Raw genomic sequence first — 17,562 nt, forward strand, 5'->3', positions numbered from 1 at the left:
CACCTTTTGAGAACAGGATTGTCAGAGAGTCTGTGGACATATTTTAAAGACACTACCAAACTGTAGTGATGTCTTGTTTTGGTTGATATGTTTTAAGAAATCTCAGTTAAATACTTGGAAAAGGGAGTATTTTAATAACTTTCTCAAATAGTGTGTGGCTATTCTTAGATGCAACACCAAATACTGGTTTCTTAAAGGTGAATTGCATCATAGAATCTGAAACCATATCCATGAACTTTTCAAATTCTGTTACATTAAAATTTATTGGTTTATTTTGTGCTTTGAATTGATATTTTACCCATATATTTTGTAATGATGCATTTTGTAACATGATGCATTGGTCATTTGGAATATTGATTCTTTGAATTATGCAGCTCTCTCAAATGTTGGCATATTTCATTATACAGTATAAAATATTTTATCTGTTAACTTTGCTAATCATCAGAAAAGTCTTTGAGCATTGAAAAACTGCCAGACTTACACTGGTAGATACAATTTTTCTAAAATTCTGATTTTCACTGCTAAGCTTGAATTTTATCCTTGGCAACAAAACTGTCAGTTGTTTTCCTTGAAGTGACAGTCTCATTGGTTCATTGTTGAGAAAGTTTCTGCCAAATACTCATGTCTAAATAAACATGATCCTTCACTGAATCAAGTAAAAGTGGCAGTCTCTGAAAAAAGTTGCTCATTCAGCTCACAACTCATGCAACTGTCCAAGTCCTTTTTTTTTTTTGAGACAACCATCATACTTCAGTGTGTAGCAGAGGTACTTTTTGAATACTTCCTGTTTCATCAGATTATAAAAAATCAAGGACATCTAAGGACTAATATTTAATGAAGCTAATAATTTATATTGCTTTGTAATGGTCATTGTAAGGTGAAACTGTTCTCTGGCTTTTTTTCCCTCTTGCCAATGAGTGGCAGTGAAGTACAATGTACATGATAGTAGCACGCTGATTTCACATGAAACTAGTACAGGATACCAGTACACTTAGGAACCACTGCCTCATTTGTGTTTAGCCACCAACAGCTTTACCCATCATTGCTTTTGTACCATCTGTGCAAAACGTCTCAATGAAAAGGACTAATAATGTCTCAGTATTATTATTAAAATAGTTGTAAGTTTATACTCGAAAGTAACTTCAATGACCGTAAGAGGCCGACAGCCCGTATTTGGGGTACTGCTGTCCTAAGGTTCTGGCTAAAGACTAATTTCTCCTGAGAAAGTCTTTGTGTCTTGTGTGAATCTTCTCACAAACTTTAACCTTGATCTTCTGTCTTCCTGTCTCCACGCCTCCCCACCCGCCATCTCCCACCACCATTGCCTTTACCCATTAGGCTGAGGAGCTGTACTTGTTTTCTTGGGAGGTACTGTCTTCTGACTTGTTAAGTTTTGTGGAGAATATTTTGAAAAGATTTACCTTAAATACTGAAAGTTTATCTCATTCAGATGATGGAAATTACCTTAAAATGATTTATTTTTAACAGCAACCATCTTAACTCCAGTGGAGGACTGTCATATCCTTGCTATTAACGTTGGTGAATTTTCTAAAGTATAGGACATGTTAGTAACTCATGAAGCTAAAAAGGAGAGAAATATTCTTTTCCTAATTGAGTGCTGACAATTTATGTGCTCTTAGCCCATCTCTTGCAAGATAAGTATCAGTGACTCAGAAGTGGATCCATGTTCAAGTTGTGATGCCTTAACTCAGCAGAATAGAGTCAGCACAATGTATGATGTTCAGAGGGACTAGTGATTCTTTGATACCTTTTTTTTTTTTTCTTTTGTTACACTGACTTGAATCTCTGCACCATATTATTTGTCATGGTATGCACTGACCGCTGAATTTTTTCAGTTTGTCTGAACTCAGTTTTTGCAAAGAGATTTCAGGTATAAAAGGAGAATCAAAATGGAGTCAGCGTTGACAAGAGAGCCCTCTGAAATAGAGCTGAGAGGCTACTGAAGAAGTATGACTCAAGCCCAGAGTCATACCGCTCAGCCCAGATGAAATCTGAACTTGGGCCACTTCTTATCTTTACATAGGCATCCAGAACATCAGCCCCAAATCCCAGAAACTCAGGATATGTATCCAACCTTTGAAAGTGTTAGTTGCTCAGTTGTATCTGACTCTTTGTGACCCTGTGGACTGTAACTCGCCAGGCTCCTTTGTCCATGAGATTCTCCAGGCAAGAATACTGAAGTGAGTTGCCTTCTCACTGCTTCCCTTCTCCACTACTTCCCTTCTCCAGGGGATCTTCCTGATCCAGAAACTGGCTGGCTCTCCTGCATTGCAGGCAGATTCTTTACCAACTGAGCCACCAGGGAACCCCTTGCTTACTCTAAAATAATTTGTGACAGCCTATCCCTTAAGGATAAATATTTCCTTTCTTGCATCAGGTTTGGTCACAATTTTTGAAGAACCTTGTGGCTTTTGCCTTGATAAGCCCCAGACACTTTCTCTTCTCCGGGAACACTCTAAACAGTTTTGCCAGAGTCTGTGTCTCCTGAATTGCAATTCTTAAGACCCCGAATGAAGCTCTTCTTTTCAGCCTCAGTACTGATTATTGTTCGACACAGGATAGATTATGCCTTTGCCCCTAACTTTTACTCGAGGTGTGTCAGAACCTCATGCAATCTCTGTAGGAGTTTCCTACTTGGTAATAAGATGGGAGTTAACATCTGCTTGGTCATTTTTGTTGCACTGATCCACCTATTGTTTTAAGAGTCCTGGTGCTACATCTACATTAGGGCTCTCATTTATCCCTGAGGCTTCGTGTCACATCATTAACTCCCAGTATCCAAATGATGATTTATGCAGACCATTTGGCTACGTTCACACAAATTACTTTGAGGGCCTTAGTGTGGCTAATTGAACTCCTTTAGAAAATGTCAGTTAAAAAGATTCTTGGCAATAAATTTCGTTTGTAATGAAATCCTTCTTGCTGTTGGGCAGGAGCAAATCTAGGTTTTATAGGGCCTGAGATTCACATGACTTTGGGATCCCTCTAAGAAAAAAATACAAAGTTATAAAAGAGATCTTAGTTAAAATGAAAAAAAGTAAATCATAACAAATTATGGAAGGCGTGAAGATTCAGAGATCACTTTAGGCCAACTTACCAGAAATGAACACATAGGAATGCTTCCTGATTAGCACCTGGCTTGCTGGCCCCTCCTAGGACCCTAGGACATTCATAGCTTGTTGCCTTCACAGATCTGTGCAAGTGAGAGCTCCAAAGGGTCAGCCTCGTTAAGTTCACTGTGGATCCACCTTGGCATTGGAAGGACTGTCTATTCCAGACTGCCACTTTTCAAATCCTGCTGTCAATCTGGCTGTTTTTCAAGTGACCCTTAAATCAGGCAAAGTAGAATCTTGAAATAAGCTGCAGTGACAAAGACACTTAGGTTCTTGCTTTTCATTAAGCATTTAAAATGTCATTCTAAAATGACATTTTAAAGGCCTGCTTATTCTAAAATTATATTTCACATTATTAGACAAGGAAGCCTCTCAGAGTGAGCCAAATACCATCTTTGTCTATAGGAAACTTATAGCTGTTACTGAAAGGAGATTCTACAAATTTCACAAACTCAATTCATGACTCCCATCAATTTTTTAAAGAGGTCTGCCCCTTAGGAAGGCAATTTGAGAGGCAACATTTTAATGATCTCCACTGGAGATCAGGTAGTTTGTTGTCTCAAATATCATATTTATTACATTAATATATTGACATGCTAATAAAAGGGCAAATCCCCATGCATATGTTTTATAGTGAAGGTAAAACCCTAGGAAGCATGAGATTAGAGTGATGTCAGTTAAAACAGCCATAGAGATCTGTAAGAGTGATCTTTTAAAATATGCAACAAGGTGGTCTCTTGTAAGGGATTTTTTTCTTTTCATCTGCCAAGGTTATTTAGTGATATCCTCTCTTCTCTAGTATATCACTTACTTTACTAAATGCATGAGTACAAATAAGAAAATTGAAAAAATAGACTCCAGAAAAATTTATGAAACCATCATATTGTAAATACTAGAGGTAATAGATCCATAAAAGATAAGCACATCTATAATCCTTCATCTTTTGTAACATCAGAGCAATATATATGGCTTCTAGCATGTGGTTCTCATTACTCGGCCAGAACTAGAACATTCTAATCACATGATTATTGAATCAGCTGTTCAGTTTATTTTTGTGCCACAGAAAACTCATTACAAATATCTCATCAATTAATTCATCAGTTTGACTTTTCAGTGGCTTGAGTCAATGTTGGAGACAGCTGAAACCTTGAGATCTAGAGTACATATTATTTAAGTCAATGTAGATAATGACAGAATCATAAGGCTCAGACTTGAGAAAGGATTGTGGTTCATCTGTCCATCCTTGTACCTTCAGACCTTAAATTTTGCAGATAGATAATATATCTGGTTTTAAGGAAGTTTACAGTATAATTCTTTGCACTGATTGCTGAAGAAGGCTTTCTTATCTCTCCTTGCTATTCTTTGGAACTCTGCATTCAGATGGGAATATCTTTCCTTTTCTCCTTTGCTTTTCACTTCTCTTCTCTTCCCAGCTATCTGTAAGGCCTCCTCAGACAGCCATTTTGCTTTTTTGCATTTCTTTTCCATGGGGATGGTCTTGATCCCTGTCTCCTGTACAATGTCACGAACCTCTGTCCATAGATCATCAGGCACTCTGTCAGATCTAGTCCCTTAAATCTATTTGTCCCTTCTACTGTGTGCAGGTCAGGAAGCAACAGTTAGAACTGGACATGGAACAACAGACTGGTTCCAAATAGGAAAAGGAGTACGTCAAGGCTGTATATTGTCACCCTGCTTATTTAACTTATATGCAGAGTACATCATGAGAAACGCTGGGCTGGAAGAAACACAAGCTGGAATCAAGATTGCTGGGAGAAATATCCATAACCTCAGATATGCAGATGACACCACCCTTGTGGCAGAAAGTGAAGAAGAACTAAAGAGCCTCTTGATGAAAGTGAAAGAGGAGAGTGAAAAAGTTGGGTTAAAGCTCAACATTCAGAAAACTAAGATCATGGCATCTGGTCCCATCACTTCATGGGAAATAGATGGGGAAACAGTGGAAACAGTGTCAGACTTTATTTTTGGGGGCTCCAAAATCACTGCAGATGGTGATTGCAGCCATGAAATTAAAAGACGCTTACTCCTTGGAAGGAAGGTTATGGCCAACCTAGATAGCATATTTAAAAGCAGAGACATTACTTTGCCAACAAAAGTCCGTCTAGTCAAGGCTATGGTTTTTCCAGTGGTCACGTATGGATGTGAGAGTTGGACAGTGAAGAAAGCTGAGCGCCGCAGAATTGATGCTTTTGAACTGTGGTGTTGGAGAAGACTCTTGAGAGTCCCTTGGACTGCAAGGAGATCCAACCAGTCCATCCTAAAGGAGATCAATCCTGGGTGTTCATTGGAAGGACTGATGTTGAAGCTGAAACTCCAATACTTTGGCCACTTCGTGCGAAGAGTTGACTCATTGGAAAAGACCCTAATGCTGGGTAGGATTGGGGGCAGGAGGAGAAGGGGATGACAGAGGATGAGATGGCTGGATGGCATCACTGACTCGATGGACATGGGTTTGGGTAGACTCTGGGAGTTGGTGATGGACGGAGAGGGCTGGTGTGCTGCAATTCATGGGATCGCAAAGAGTCAGACACGACTGAGCAACTGAACTGAACTGAACTGAACAGTATAATTAGTATATTACTTAATGATTACTTAAATATTACTTAATTCATCATTAGAAAAATATATTTTATATTTAAAATAAATTACAATACCCTGGATTGATTAAATTCTGTAAGTATTGAGTTTCTATTCTAAGCTCAACCCTAACCATGATGGAAGTTCCATGTAGGTTTATGTGACGGGAGGATTAAGTGTTGAAGGATTAGGATAGATTTCTCCAAAGGAGAAACACCCCAGTGAAACATTTAGTCATGATGACAATGCATGTGTCAATCTTTGTGGTCCTAACCATAAGTGCTAAAGGAGGAAACCTGAGAAAATAAAGTTCAATGTTAATGGACTCATCTGAGGAAGGTTTAGAAAGATCTAGGCCTTGTCTAATGACATTGAAATGAAGTTGTATTTGGATTGTTGTTTAATCATTAGATTGTGTCTGACTCTTGTGTGGCCCCATGGACTGTGGCCCTCCAGGCTCTTCTACCCATAGAGTTTCCCTGGCAAGAATACTGCAGTGGGTTGCCATTTTCTTATCCAGGGATTATTCCAGACCCAGGGACCAAACCTGTGTCTCCTGCATTGCAGGTGGATTCTTAACTGCTGAGCTACCAAGGATGCCCTGTATTTGGGTAGGGGGAGAATAAAGGAAAACAATATGTAAAACAGAAAAAATAGCATGGGCAACACTGTGAAGAAAACCTTTATTATCTATCTCATTAGGGGAGATAAAATGATTGTTGGTTGTTTTTTGTTTGTTTTGTTTTTGGCTTTTTTTTTTTTTTTTGCACTGAGAAATTATTAAATCATCTCTTTGGTCTCTTCCTTTCAAGTTAAATAATCCCAGATCCTTTGACCTTGCATTATACTGTTTTCCAGCCCTCAGCCTTTTCTGAGGCTCTCCAAGCTTTCTGTGTCTCTCATGAGCCATATGGCCGAAAGGATGGAGCTTCAATTAGGGATTCGGGATTCTGACTTTTACTTGTCGTTCTTCCTAATGTGTCGTCTTGACCAGGTGCTTACTGGACCTCTTTCCCTCTGTAATTTAACGCACTGGGCTATGGTCTCTTGACTTCCTTCTGTCTCAAAATTCTGAGTCTTAAATTGTGAAACTAGCATTTGATGTGAGGTTCTAGTAATGTGGAATAAGGTTAAAGTGTTAATTCCAATCTCCTTCATCCTTCACGTATACTTCTCTTTGGATATTCCAATATCATTGCTACATTTAAAAGCCCAGGGTTCAGAAAAAGAAGTCTAGTACTTCCATAGAAACTGGGTTTCCTTGTCCTTGACTTTATCAACAAAAACATCGTTTGCATAAAGTGACCTTAAGTACCAGCCACCCTAAGTATGGAGTAAATATATTTTCCTCTTATGGATAATGACAGTTGCTTTTTAAAAAATAATTTAAGCTCCTGATCTATAAAGTACTTTAAATATGTCGTTGTGGAAGATTGCATTGAAACAATACTGAATTCAGGTTGTTCTCTGACCACATCCTTCCTTACTGAATCATTCTTCAAGATGTTGTCTCTATCCTTCACTTCTTTTTTCCCTATTGTGCAGCATTTAGAAGAATGAAATTATGTCTTTTGCTACAGAGCACAAGACAATTACGTGCATAAATTCTGATATTTATTCCATCAGAATAAATTTCACATGTCTTCCTTAACCTTGGGATAACACAGAATATTGTAACCTATTAAAGTAAGCATTTGTTGAACAAGTAGGGTGTTTGGAAGTAGGGGAGTTCCAAAAACTGAGGCAAACATAAATATTGCTCAAAATGAGATAGATGTACTGTGTAGAAGAAACAGGAGTCATAGTTATAAAGATGCCCTCCACCATGGTTAATGTCCTAAGCATGGATGCTGGAGTCAGATGCCTGGGCTTGAGTCCCATTTCTACCGCTCACTGTCTGCATCACCTTGGTCAGTTAATTATCTTTCTCAAGTTCTAGTTTTCTCCTCTGTAAAATAGTACCTGCCTCATTGGGTTGTTGTGAAGGTTGAAGATGCTAACACAAATAAAGTGCCCAGCACGCTATCCAACAAAGTCAGAGGTCAATAAATATTAGCTGTTATTTTTGTTATTACCTGAGCTTGTAGCTGCTAGCATTGTATTTGACAGTGAATGATAAAGACACACAAGATAGAAGCTTGTTTCAGTTTCACATGGGGATTCCAGAGTAGAAAGTCCAGAGCTGGTCCTTGAAGTCTTCAGGCACCCAAGCTGCTTCCAGTTCATTATCCCACCATCCCTAAGATGTGACCTTTATCTTCATGATCCAAAACGGTGCTAAGAGCTCAACCCATGTTCTCAGCAGTAGGATAGAGGAAGGGATAAAAGAAAAAGAGGGAAAACTGTGGTATGTCCTACTAGCTGTGTTTTAAGGAAACATCTCAGGAGATGCCTGAGATTTTTTTTGTCCATAATATTAATATACGAAGAACTGACTTCTTGATCATCCAGCCCCATTTCAAACTTTTAATTTTTAAAGCATCACTAGAGTTATAGTCTGCAGTCTACTAGGGCTCACTATGGCCATGAAATCTTTTTCTGTTATATGTCAACAATACTGATGAACTAAAGTATAAGACAGTTTGACTGAATTGAATATCATTTAGTGTTTTGTACCAAGCTGCCTTTGAAATATCATTGTCTCAGTGTTTTGGATGTACCTGAATTGTTCAAATTATAAAATGCACTATAAAATGTAATTTTCCTTCCCCTTTGCAAGTCAGTGCCAAGTTAAGCCCACATTGTAGACTGATTGTATAACAAATGCTTCCATCAAGAGTGCTCTGGGGCAGAAGCGGCCAGAAAGTTTGTGTCACAGAACAAGGTGATGTGGCAGGAAAATTAGCTTTGCCCTAGGAGTCATATGAATAATAGATGCAATGCAGAGTAAAACAATGGTTAAAAAAATAAAAAAACACTGAAATGACAGCAACTCAAGGTCACACACCATGCTGGGTTTGTACAAGGGGGATGGATCACTGCCATAGTGAAGTCTGCAATGTGGTTTCTGTGCTCCCTTCTCTGTTAAATGACTATTACTTGACAGCTATTCATTAACATGAGCAGTGGGATCACTGAATAGAAGGCAGTAATTAGAGTATAATATCTCATGGTCTATAGCATGTTATCTTTTGTAACTGATCAAAATGGTACATCCAGGGACATCTTATTCAATATTTCTAATGATAATAAAACCTCTACTGAATCAGATTTCTAAATCCTAGTGCTGCTGTCTTTGCATAGCAATCAGTAGATCACATAGTCTTGTAGAGATGATGTGGAAGTGGGTATATTTAGGAATTAAATACGAATTCACTAACAGCATAATTAGGCAGTTTTGAGAAGCAAATATATTAGTACTAAATATAAGCCCTAGTAAGGACTAAGATTCAAGAACACAACATAATTATCCTGAGAAGGACAGAATCATATTCATAAGTTGAGATATTACTTTTAAATCAGTTCTCCCGTTCTCCCATCTACTGTAAGAAATGGGTTGATGTTAGTTGAAAATGGCTTTCAGATGACAGGCTCACTACCTGTTTGGCTTATTCACTAGAGAAGGAAGAGTAAGCAAGCATTGTTTTTGTTATCTAATGTTTAATGAATATGAATGGGTTTCTTTTGAGTACCTAATGTAATAAGCCATAAAATATATGAATGATATTTAACTGTGGCAGACACTTTCAGTTGCCTGTTAAATATCTTCTCATTTCCTGCTTGCTGCCAGAAGCCAGATTTTATAAGGGAAAAAACACTTGCCTAACTATGTGCTTACAAAGCCTCTTTTATAGTTTGAAGTGTACTGTAGTTGTGACCAGTGAAACAAAGATAGAATTTGGCTGAGCTTTTTAGGAAAGTGTTTGCTCTCCCAATAAAAATGGATAGATGCAACTGGCATTGCTCTTTTCCTTTCTGCCTTCCTCTTTCCTTGAAGGTATGATGTCTGGAGCAGCAGCAGCTTTCTTGCAACCTTGAGGTGAAATGCATCAATTAAAAGCCCCCCAAATGGCTGACTCTGGCTCCGATGTCCCTGAGTGCTGACAATGGCAGCAGTCTGCTACCTCCAAACTTCTCATGGGTGTGTGTGTGTGTGTGTGTTAAGTCACTCAGTTATGTCTAACTCTTTGTGACCCCATGGACTGTAGCTCACCAGTTCCTCTGTTCATGGAATTTTCCAGGCAAGAATTTTCCATGCAACTGGTGTGGATTGCCATTTCCTAACTCCAGGGGATCTTCCCGACTCAAGGATCAAACTTGTGTCTCTTCTGCCTCCTGCATTGGCAGGCAGATTCTTTACCTCTGCACCACTTGGGAAGCCCTTCGTATGGGTGAATCCCACCTTATTAAAGTCATTGTAAAAAAAAAAAAATAAAGTCACTAGTTTTTTTGCTGCTTACAGTCAAATATATACCTAATCAAAACCTGGGCCTATATAGAACTTGTTGCCAATTGGAATTACCATAACATTAACGTAGTGTAGGATATTTCAGTGACTCATGAATGAGTTAAAAGGAAAACACAAACCTTATTTTTAAAGCTGGACTGATAGGATGCCTTAAAAATCCTGAGGGTTATATTTATGTTGGTTACTCTCCACTGATCATCCCTCAGATCCACTTTTGCCCTTCTCAACCCTCCTCTGACCCCTAGGAGGCTAACCCTATGAACTGCATCTCCTGACTCTGGCTTCTGTTTTTTCAACCAGTGGTCAGCACCAGTAGGAGACTGCAGATTGGGAAGCATAACAGGTAATTTTTAGAGTGGCTCTTTCATGTTCCCAAATCCAGTGACTAGAACATAGTACTGATGTTTAATATGAATACAATTGCTTCTCAAGGTTAGCCCGATTATACTATTACCTTGCATTTGTACTTAGTTCCCCAAATACCTAATTATGCATCAGTGTGTAAGCCTGTGATCTACTCATTGGCATGCAAAGGCAGCAGCACTAGGATTTAGTGATCTGAATCAGAAGAGATTTTATAATCAAATAAAAATATTGAAGGAGATGTGAATAAGATTAAGTGGAGAGGGAGGTTGGGCTGTATCTTCCCTGTTCCATGTCTGCTTTAGGCAGACTTTTCTGGCAGAATCTAGATTCTTCAATTCTTTGATTTCCTGAAAGGTCTTATCTTCTCTGTCTCTTTATGTCCACTTCTTCTGTGGCTAATTTCTTGGGGGCATTACCATCTTTTATCAGTCGCTTATCTTGGCCCACATTTTTATGCAAGTTCCTTGAACTACCTGCCAGAACTCTGTTTGATACAATATTCTTTTACCCACATTTCTAAAACTGATGTTAATTTATTTGATGAAAACCATCAAATATCTTTTAAAAGCTTGTCTGGATTTGGCATGTAACTCAACCGAAATCGTGTTGATTTGTGTGACTACTTGAGCAGCGTAATCTATTGTTTCAAATTAACTCACTAGAGGCAAAGTGACTTTAACATTTGCTAATGTATTTGTATTCCATTCTATTTTTATGGCAATGATGAGCAGTCTAGAAAATTTCAAACTTTATTTCAACTGTAAATATATGTTGCCTGGAATTATGGTATTATGATCTAATACAATATTTGCAAAATAATTTTATAATGATTTCTAAGTTAATCCTAACAACCTTCCTATGAACAGGGTCAATGTTGTCATCAATCCTTGTTTTAGAAATCTGACTTCTGAGCAAGGAAGAAGAATGTTCTCCAGCTTATACCACATGCCAGTTAAGGTCTGGAGCACAAGGTTCCTTGTTATTGTTCTGGAGGTACTCTTTAGCTTCTCTTCAAAAATTAATTCACTCTCTAACTGCAAGTCAGAGCACGTTGCATATTTTGCCTTATGGACAGCAGCCCATCGTATTCAGTGTGTGTTACGGAATGTTTCTGATGGCTCTGACAATGCCAAGAAATAATGGATGGTCTTATGATTATTTTCTTCTTCTCAGTTCTGTCTCTTTCGCACCACTGAGCCCACTGTTACAAAGATAGAAGAACAGAGTTTCTGAGGTAGCATTGAAATTTTCTAAAACTTCTCTGAGTTTACCTGTGCTCCCTAAGAGAGAAGCATCCAATGGATGATGCCTTAAAGGCCAAGTGCTGGTGGTGGTTTAGTCGCTCAGGCGTGTCCTACTCTGCAACCCCATGGACTATAGCCCTCCCAGGCTTCTCTGTCTGTGGGATTCTCCAGGCAAGAATACTGGAATGGGTTGCCGTTTCCTTCTCCAGGTGATCTTCCCGACCCAGGGATCGAACCCGGGTCTGCTACGTTGCAGGTGGATTCTTTACTGACCGAGCACCAGGGAAGCCCAAAGGTCAGATAGTAGTGCCCGCCTATCTTAGCCACTCAACCTGATCATTTTAATAAAAACCTCTAGAACTGTTTCATAAGGCAACAAACTCAGTTAGCCCACATGCACACACTGATATGTTAAACTATGTTTTCTAAACATGCAGAGGCTGAATTCACTTGCCTCATGTGAGACAGTTGCCATGGAAAGAAGAAAAGGCTCATTGGGAGACTGTGCTGTAATCTGTACAAATGTTGTTCGTTGCATGATGTGATTAAGAAGATAAATTTTCTTTTTGGTCCTACCCTTAACCTCTTCCAGTTTTATAAAAAATGGAACTCAACAGTTTTCTTCCCGAAGCGTTCTTTCTGGGTCTCTTATGCCCATCTTCAGTTCTGTTGCCCATATATCCGGGACTCATTTTTTACTTTTTCTTCATGTATCTCTTGTATGGCCAACAGGGGGAGAGGATTCATTCTTCTTTTCCTTTCCTAAGTTGCCTGAACTCAGTGAAACCATAGATTTCTAAGGATTAGCAGAGAGCTCTTTGGGGTAACAAAATCACAGTTTGGATGTATGTGAATCATGCATTATCTTTTTTGTGACTCCTGTTCCTTCATCTACTCACTGAAGGCCAATATTCCCAGGATCCAAGTTTGGCCATCCCGTTTTCTTCCTCTGTCTGTCTTCTCTGGATGATTTCTCTCAAGTGGATACACTCTGCTGCCACCTGTGCAGTGATGAATTTAGTACATCCCTCTGCTGAGCTACAAACCCAGGTGCCTGACTACCTACTGGGCACCTCCATGTGCACAGCCTATAAGCAGCTCAAAGTTGACATGTTGGAATTGTGTTCCCTTTCAGTCTGGTCCTCCCCCTGTATTCCTGTCCTGATGAACGGCACCCCTGCCTTCTGGTCCACCTACGTCAGAGGTCACCCAGGAGTCTCTGCAGTCTCCTCTCTCTCATATTCATCCCCTCTCCTCCCAACTGCCGACCATTCTCTCCCTTCCTGCTTTATTTTTATCCATGCAGGGTTACTGCAGGAGTCTTCTGGTTAGCTTCCTCGGTCACCCTCCCTCCTCAGGACCCATTTCAACTCACCTTTTCCACTGCTGCTATTCTACTCAAGTCATTCTCTGCTTAGACCCCAACGTTGAATAGCAATTGTGAGTAGCAAATAACCTGGGGATGTATATTTTTTGAGTTTGTCTTTATTCTGTTCCCCTTTCCTGCAACTTCTGTTATTTGAATGGGCTCTCTTTGTTGTTGTTTTTGTCTTGTTCTTTCCTGTTTTCCTTTTCTTGATTCGGTTCTATTTCTTGGAGTGTTTCATAAATTTCATTTTCCATCCACATTAGTTTCCCATTCCTACTTTAAAAAAAAAATTAATAGCACTCTCATTTTATTTATTTTTAAAGGTTTTTTTGTTTGCTTTTAGTTCTCTGCATGTTTCCTCTGTTCTTATTTCATTGGTGCAGTCTCATGTCTCTGAGATATTAATGAAAGGCTTTGTTTTTACAGTATCTTCTCTGAGTATCTTTTTTCCCCTACTTATTTACTTTAATCCTCAAACATCCAGCAACCCTTCCTTGTCTGGTCCTAACTGAGACTGAGGTCATCCAGTTGCTGATTGGAAGCTCTGTGTGACAGCTCAGAGTTTGTTCCCCATCAGGCTTCACTCCCAGGTGATCTGGCTGCCCTGTTTCTTTGGGGACCCCCAATCCTTCTCCTTTGGGTTGATCAGATTCTACTCCTTGAACTGTCTTCCATTCTCCTGTGTGGGAGCCTGGGCCTGGCTCCCCATGGTCTAGAAGGCCTGCAGGGTATATAGGTGGGGGTCACACAAGTCCCTGGACCTTTACCTAATTCCTGTTTTTACTACAGTGATCCCACCCGCTGTCAGCTGTGCTGTGTCCCCCGCCCACAGAATACCTCTGATTCAGCCTCTCTGGAGAGTAAACCTCTAGTCTTTGGCTGCTTCTGAAATACTGTCTTGACTGGTCTTGCTGTCTTCAGCCTCACTTTTTCCCTTCCTTTTAGAGACAGCGGTACTGCCAGTTCCTGACGTGCTCTGGGCTTCTGTGGGGTAAGTCACTTTGCTCCTTAGTTTCCACTTCTGCCAGCATAGATTCCAGCCATCTCTGGCCTGAAAGGTCAGCTGCTTTTCCTCCATTTGCCTTTCCATTGCCACATGTTTCTGACTGTTTCTCAGTTCCAGTCCTCTATGTTGCCACGGTTTATGTCTTCAGCTGTCATTTAGTGGGAATTAAAGGAGAACAGATGTAAATGCCTGTGTTAAATCCTACTTTAGCCAGGATAGCCCTCAGTGTTTTTTCTCCAGTACTGGTGTTTAGTAAAAACTCTGTAAAAGTTCATTGGATGAATAAGTGAAAAGCCTCTTACTTACAGAGAGCAAGTCTCAGGTTATGTACATGTTCCCTGCTTAGCAGTGCACTCTGGTTCCCAGAGAAATGGCCAGAGGTGAAAACAAAAGTATGTCTTAAGCATATACAGTATTCGTGGACTTTTAGTGACAAATCTTTGTGTCTCAGGCCTGTCCTGAAAAGTCTGGTGATGCTCCAAAAGTGGGTGACACTGCCTGTTTAGAAGTCTGTTCTTTTTACATGAGTGACTCAGTCTTGGAATTGGAATTTATGTGTGTCTTGATGGCTATAGCCCTTGGCTTTTGAGACTAAGTTAGTCTGTGAAGCACCAGGTTGGTTGGTATGAATTTTACTCTACAATTTGGACTGTAAACATTTAACATTCTTTAAAACCGGTAGTCAAGATTAATCTTTGTCAAGCCCACAGCCCACTAGGTTACTAGCAAACTCCATCTCAGGCATAATAAAGACCCTCTTGCTTTATATCTGGGTGGACAGAAGACTTCTGCCTCTGGGAAAGAGCCTTGTTCACTCCTCATGTTCTGATATTTAAGGAGAGAGGGAAGAGGTAAAGAACAGATTAGATAAAGAGATACAAACTACTATACAGAAAATAGATGAGCAGCAGGGATTTACTATATTGTGCAGGGAATTATATATAATATCTTGTAATAATGTATAATGAATTATAATCAGAAAAATACTAACCGAGTCATAGTGTTGTATACTTGAAACTAATATATGCAATATTATAAATCAACTATAGTTCAAAACAAAACAAAACAAAAAACTCTGACAGATGGTTAGAACAAAGACTTTGAGCCCAATTAAGAGTGTATGTCTGTTGGAAACCTTCTGAGCTGTGTTGAAGTCCACTTACTTTTCTTCTTAAGGTATAATTGATCAATGTCCCTCTTCTTATGCTATGAGACACATCTTACAGCAATATTTCTGTAATTTTGCTTTTGTTTTTTCTGTATTAAATTCTAGCCAGATGCTGAGGAATAACACAATGACTTAAAGAAGTTGTATTTAACACAGGCATTTATCTGGTGAGGGCTGAAAATAATATAATTACCATGAAGTTCTGTTTTATTCTTTATGGAGTGAATTTTTGCATTTTTTCTTTTTTTGATTAAATTCCTTTCTTGTTTCATTTTTGCGATTGTCATGAGAGGGATGAAGAAAAGTAAATATTACTTTTGAGCAGTGGCTCTGGACCTTAGCTGTGCATTAGAATCACCAAGGGAGTTACAAAATACTAATGCCTGGGGAGCTAAAACCCTGGGAACTCGGATTTAATTAGCCTGGGGTGCAGCCTGGGTATTGGATTGCTAAACACTCCTCACTTGACTCAAATGTGCAGGAAAGGTTGAGAACCAGCACCTTAAACCATGAGTGCATACATGCTAAGTCACTTCAGTTCTGTCTGTCTCTTTGTGACCCCATGGACTGTAGCCCACCAGGCTCCTCTGGCCATGGGGATTCTCCAGGCAAGAATACTGGAATGGATTGCCATGCCCTTCTCCGGGGATTCTTCCCAACTGAACCCGTGTCTCTTAAGTCTCCTGCATTGGCAGACAAGTTCTTTAGCACTAGTGCTACCTGGGAAGCCCACCTTAAACTAAAGCTGTAAAAATATTAGCTTGGTGCAAAAATAATTGTGGTTTTACATTTTTAAGCATTGTTGTTTGATACTGGAATACATTCTGAAATGAATGTGGTTATGTTATGCATCATTTTAATGCACATTTCTCGCTTTATGTATTTTGCTAATGACTTATTCCATATTACTTATGACTAAGCACTTAATTATTGGCAATAATTATTGCTAATTACTTTTATGTTTATTTTATATTTATTTTAGACTATAGAAATTACATTAGACAAAAAGCAAATTCAAGCCATTTTTTTATTACAGAGTTCAAAATGGGTCATAAAGCAGCGGAGACAACTCACAACATCAACAATGCATTTGGCCCAGAAAGTGCTAACAAACATAAAGCACAGCAGTGGTTCAAGAAGTTTTGCAAAGGAGATGAGAGCCTTGAAGATGAGGACCATAGTGGCCGGCCGGCGGGAGTTGACAGAGACTCACTGAGAGCATTCATTAACACTGATCCTCTTACAACTATGCAAGAAGTTGCTGAAAAACACAACATCAGCCATTCTACTGCCATTTGGTGTTTGAAGCAAATTTGAAAGGTGAAAAAAGTCGACAAGTGGGTGCCTCATGAGCTGACCAAAAATAAAAAAAAAAATTGTTGTTTTGAAGTGTCGTCTCTTATTATAACAACAACAGTTCCTCAATTGGATTGTTATGTGCAACAAGAAGTGGATTTTATATGACAACCAACAATGGCCAGCTCAGCGGCTGGACTGAGAAGAAGCTCCAAAGCACTTCCCAAAGCCAAACTTGCACCAACAAAACATCATGGTCACTGGTGGCCTGCTGCCCATCTGATCCACTACAGCTTTCTGAGTCCCAGAAAAACCATTACATCTTAGAAGTATGCTCAACAAATCGATGAGACACATTGAAAACTGCAACTCCTGCAGTTGTCATTGGTCAACAGAATTGGCCCAATTCTCCTCCATGACAATGACTGACTGCGCTTGCACAACCAAACCTTCAAAAGTTGAACCAATTGGGCTTCAAGGTTTTGCCTCATCCGCCATATTCACCTGACCTCTCACCAACCGACTACCACTTCCTCAAGCATCTCGACAACTTTTAGCCAGAAAAGAGGCTTCCACAACTAGCAAGAGGCAGAAAATCCTTTCCAAGAGTTTATCGAATCCTGAAGCATGGATTTTTTTCATTACAGGAATAAACAAAACTTATTTCTCGTTGGCAAAAATGTGTTGATTGTAATGGTTCCTATTTTGATGAATAAAGATGTTTGAGCCTATTTATGATGATTTAAAATTCACGATCTTAAACCACAATTACTTCTGTACCATCTACTAATAGATGACATAGTCTACCTTAAGTAAATCGGCAAGTCACTAAGTTAGTGGCAAAAATTTAGAGGATGAGCACTTAGTTCCAGTAAAAATTCTGGGCACAGAGGTACATTTTATGGTTTGCTTTGTTTTGTGTATAGATGCAGCCAGCACAACCTGGCATGCCACGAAGGCATTATTACATGGG

At 39.3% G+C, this 17,562-nt stretch overlaps 1 protein-coding gene across 2 annotated transcripts in view; it reads left to right on the top strand.

Annotated features, from left to right (window-relative positions):
• Window positions 1–17,320, top strand: part of LOC145530420 (uncharacterized) — a 143,374-nt gene extending 126,054 nt beyond the window's left edge. Inside the window, exons 3-4 of one of the 2 annotated variants that reach the window (XM_081551809.1) lie at window positions 14,065–14,110; window positions 16,330–17,320. In XM_081551809.1, coding sequence (XP_081407935.1) covers window positions 14,065–14,110; window positions 16,330–16,610 — 327 coding nt within the window. In that variant the 3' untranslated portion in view covers window positions 16,611–17,320. The remainder of the gene's footprint in view (window positions 1–14,064; window positions 14,111–16,329) is intronic. The other variant, XM_081551810.1, reaches the window with a different exon arrangement.
• Window positions 17,321–17,562: the final 242 nt, after the last annotated feature.

The sequence above is a fragment of the Giraffa tippelskirchi genome, chromosome 12 (genome assembly GCF_054371585.1).
Source record: "Giraffa tippelskirchi isolate mGirTip1 chromosome 12, T2T-mGirTip1v1.2.pri, whole genome shotgun sequence".
NCBI classification, from domain to species: Eukaryota; Metazoa; Chordata; class Mammalia; order Artiodactyla; family Giraffidae; genus Giraffa; species Giraffa tippelskirchi.